Genomic DNA, 2,573 nt, shown 5'->3' with positions numbered 1-2,573 from the left:
TGTCGGAGGAGCTGCGCCGGCGGCCACCCTGCCAGCTCTCGTCCTCCTCCAGGTAGCGATACAGGGGGGGTGTGAGCTCCTCCTTCCTCCCCGGGGGCTGGACGTAGGCTGGGGTACCGTGGGCAGGTCTGCAGGTCAGGGCTTCTTCGTAGGTGGGGATGGCGCTGGCATCCCAGGTGCTGCAAAGGAAGAAGAAGAAACCCAGCAGTGCACCCCGTCAACCGGAGCATCCCAGCACCCAACAACAGGAGCATCCCAGTGCCCTGTCAACCAGAGCCATCCCAGTGCCCTGTCAACTAGAGCATCCTAGCACCAATCCACCAGAGCATCCCAGTGCCCCATCAACCAGAGCATCCCAGCACCAATCCACCGGAGCATCCCAGTGCCCCATCAACCAGAGCATCCCAGGATCAACCCCACCGGCTAGAGCATCCCTGAGCATGATGGACAGGTGTGTGCTGGTGCTGGCACATGGGCAGGTTTTGCATGCCCAGGGTGAAGGGAAGACCATGTCAGCCACTTCCCTGGACCAGGAGGGTGGGGAGCCATGCAGGAGGAAGGGCACCATCCATCAGACCTTGCGACAAGGCAACGTCGCCCAGTTCCCACTGAGGTTATTAACCCCTCACCCAAGAAGAGGAAGGGCAGCCTGGCAAGGCAGCCTCGAGGAGCTGTAACCTCTGGCGTTAAGGGCTACAACTGCAGGTGTGAATAACCACAAAGCCATAGAGGTGCTGGCTTTTGAGACATCTGCCCCCCATTCTGCCCTGCACTGCTTCCCAGAGCATCCTCATCATCTGCCTAACCCCAAAGTCACCCCCCCAAAGCACAAAGCCTGCCGGCAGCCGAGTGCGCAGTTTGGCACAAGCAGCCGGGCAAGAGCCAGGCGTCCCGGTTCGATGCGGTTGCACCCCACCCTCATGCTCGCCGGAGCCCTCCATGAACCAGCCAAGCCTGGTGCCACTTCCAGCAGCGCTTTGCTGAGCAAACACGGCTTGTGTACAGGGAAAACCTCTGCCAAACCTTTGCCCTGCGCACAGCCCCTCGCAGCACCGTATAAAACGGTGCAGCCTCAAAGATGGGGAGGCTTTGAAAGCAACCCCCTGTCTGCTTGCTTTTGCAGATGAAAACCCAGCATGACGCACTTGGGCGGGCTGCGGGCATCGTAGGGGCGCAGCTGGTCCAAAGGGAAAGCTGCGATGCTCCGCAGGGATGCCTCCATCCCAAACTTGGCAGCCCTCTGTCCTAGACCTACTGCTCTGGGCATCTACGCCATGGCTTTGGCCAGCCTCAGCTTGCAAAGTGATGCTGCCTTGGAAATGCGGAGAGGGGGATTTCTCCTGGTACAGGGTGCTTTCCTGCATGAACACCAGCGCAGCTGGGGCCGGAGGAGCTGCCGCAGCCTCAGCAGTGCCAGGGTGCTGCCTTCTCACCCGGCGTGGGTGCTGGGAGCTCAGGGAAGGGGACGTTCCCCGTGGGGGACACAGCAAAGCCCTCCACAGGAGAAGGAAACCCCCCTAGACTACCCAGACCATCTCACGAGTGCACCCCCAGATATTCAGATGGGCATTGAAACCCCCGGAGAACCAGGAACGTGCCTCCCGCTCCGACTGAATTTTTATGGTTTTATGTTCTTAAGGGTTTCTTTTAGTGCTGCTTTTCCCCAGAGCCCGATTTATGCTGGAGCCAAGATCTTTGCTGTGACCCCATAAAACAGCACTGGGAAGGGCCGGCTGGCTCGGCTTCCACAGCAGTCTCTGGAAAAAAAAACCCTTTTGATCAAAAAACTTTTAAATCAAGAAGTGGGAATAAATCTCAGGCTCACACAGGACGAGTCTGAGGACCCAACAAGCAGCAGTGGTGTTTGGGGTGGGGCGAGGGGTCTTTCCACATCCCAAAACAGGCTTCGTAGAAGACCCCCCTGCCTACACTCCCATCTCAATGCCAATCCGAGGATTATTTTCCTTCTTTTTTTTCTTTTAACTCCCTTTTAATGTAGATTTTGCTTCCATTAAAGACGGCATAAACCCCCTCATCCTTACAGAGCACTGCAGATCTGTGGCACCAGGAAGGTTTCAACAGCTGGAGGTGGGGATGATCCCCCCCCTCCCCCTCAAATCCAGACCTTCTGCCACAAAAGCAATGTAAGTCTTCTGCTTGGTGGCTCTGCTAAGGAGATGTCCGTCTCGGTCGGTGATGGCCCTGCAGGGCAAGGAGATCCTGTCTGTGGCTGAGCCGGCCGCGGGAGCAGCCAGCGTGGGCACGGAGGGTGCCTGCAGGGAGGGGAGGGTGCGGGGGCTTGGGCGAGGGGTGACACTAATGACCAAGAGCATCTGCTCAGGGAGCAGGAGGAGAGCACAGAACGGGGTCTGAGCATCGGTCGGTAGTGCAGCAGCGTTACTGCTCATCTGAGCTTGCCAGCGAGCAAGCCTGACAGCAGGCTTAGGTACACAGCCCTGCCAGGATGGTCAAACCCCACCCTCGACTTCTTCCCACCCGAGCACCGCGTGGGGACGTGGCACCCACCTGCAGTTCCACTTCTCCAGAGGCTCCGCGGTGAAGTACTGCAGGTC

The 2,573-nt window shown here is 58.5% G+C and overlaps 1 protein-coding gene across 1 annotated transcript in view; it reads right to left on the bottom strand.

The window, feature by feature from the left end:
• Positions 1-2,573, bottom strand: part of TMEM61 (transmembrane protein 61) — a 3,044-nt gene that overhangs the window by 98 nt on the left and 373 nt on the right. Inside the window, exons 2-3 of the mRNA XM_009696192.1 lie at positions 2,527-2,571; positions 1-179 (exon numbers count right to left, since the gene is read on the bottom strand). The exon at positions 1-179 is cut by the window's left edge and continues 98 nt beyond it. Coding sequence (XP_009694494.1) covers positions 1-179; positions 2,527-2,571 — 224 coding nt within the window. The remainder of the gene's footprint in view (positions 180-2,526; positions 2,572-2,573) is intronic.

This window comes from Cariama cristata, unplaced genomic scaffold (assembly GCF_000690535.1).
Source record: "Cariama cristata isolate BGI_N322 unplaced genomic scaffold, ASM69053v1 scaffold28562, whole genome shotgun sequence".
NCBI lineage: Eukaryota > Metazoa > Chordata > Aves > Cariamiformes > Cariamidae > Cariama > Cariama cristata.
This window is presented reverse-complemented; position numbering and strand designations above follow the sequence as displayed.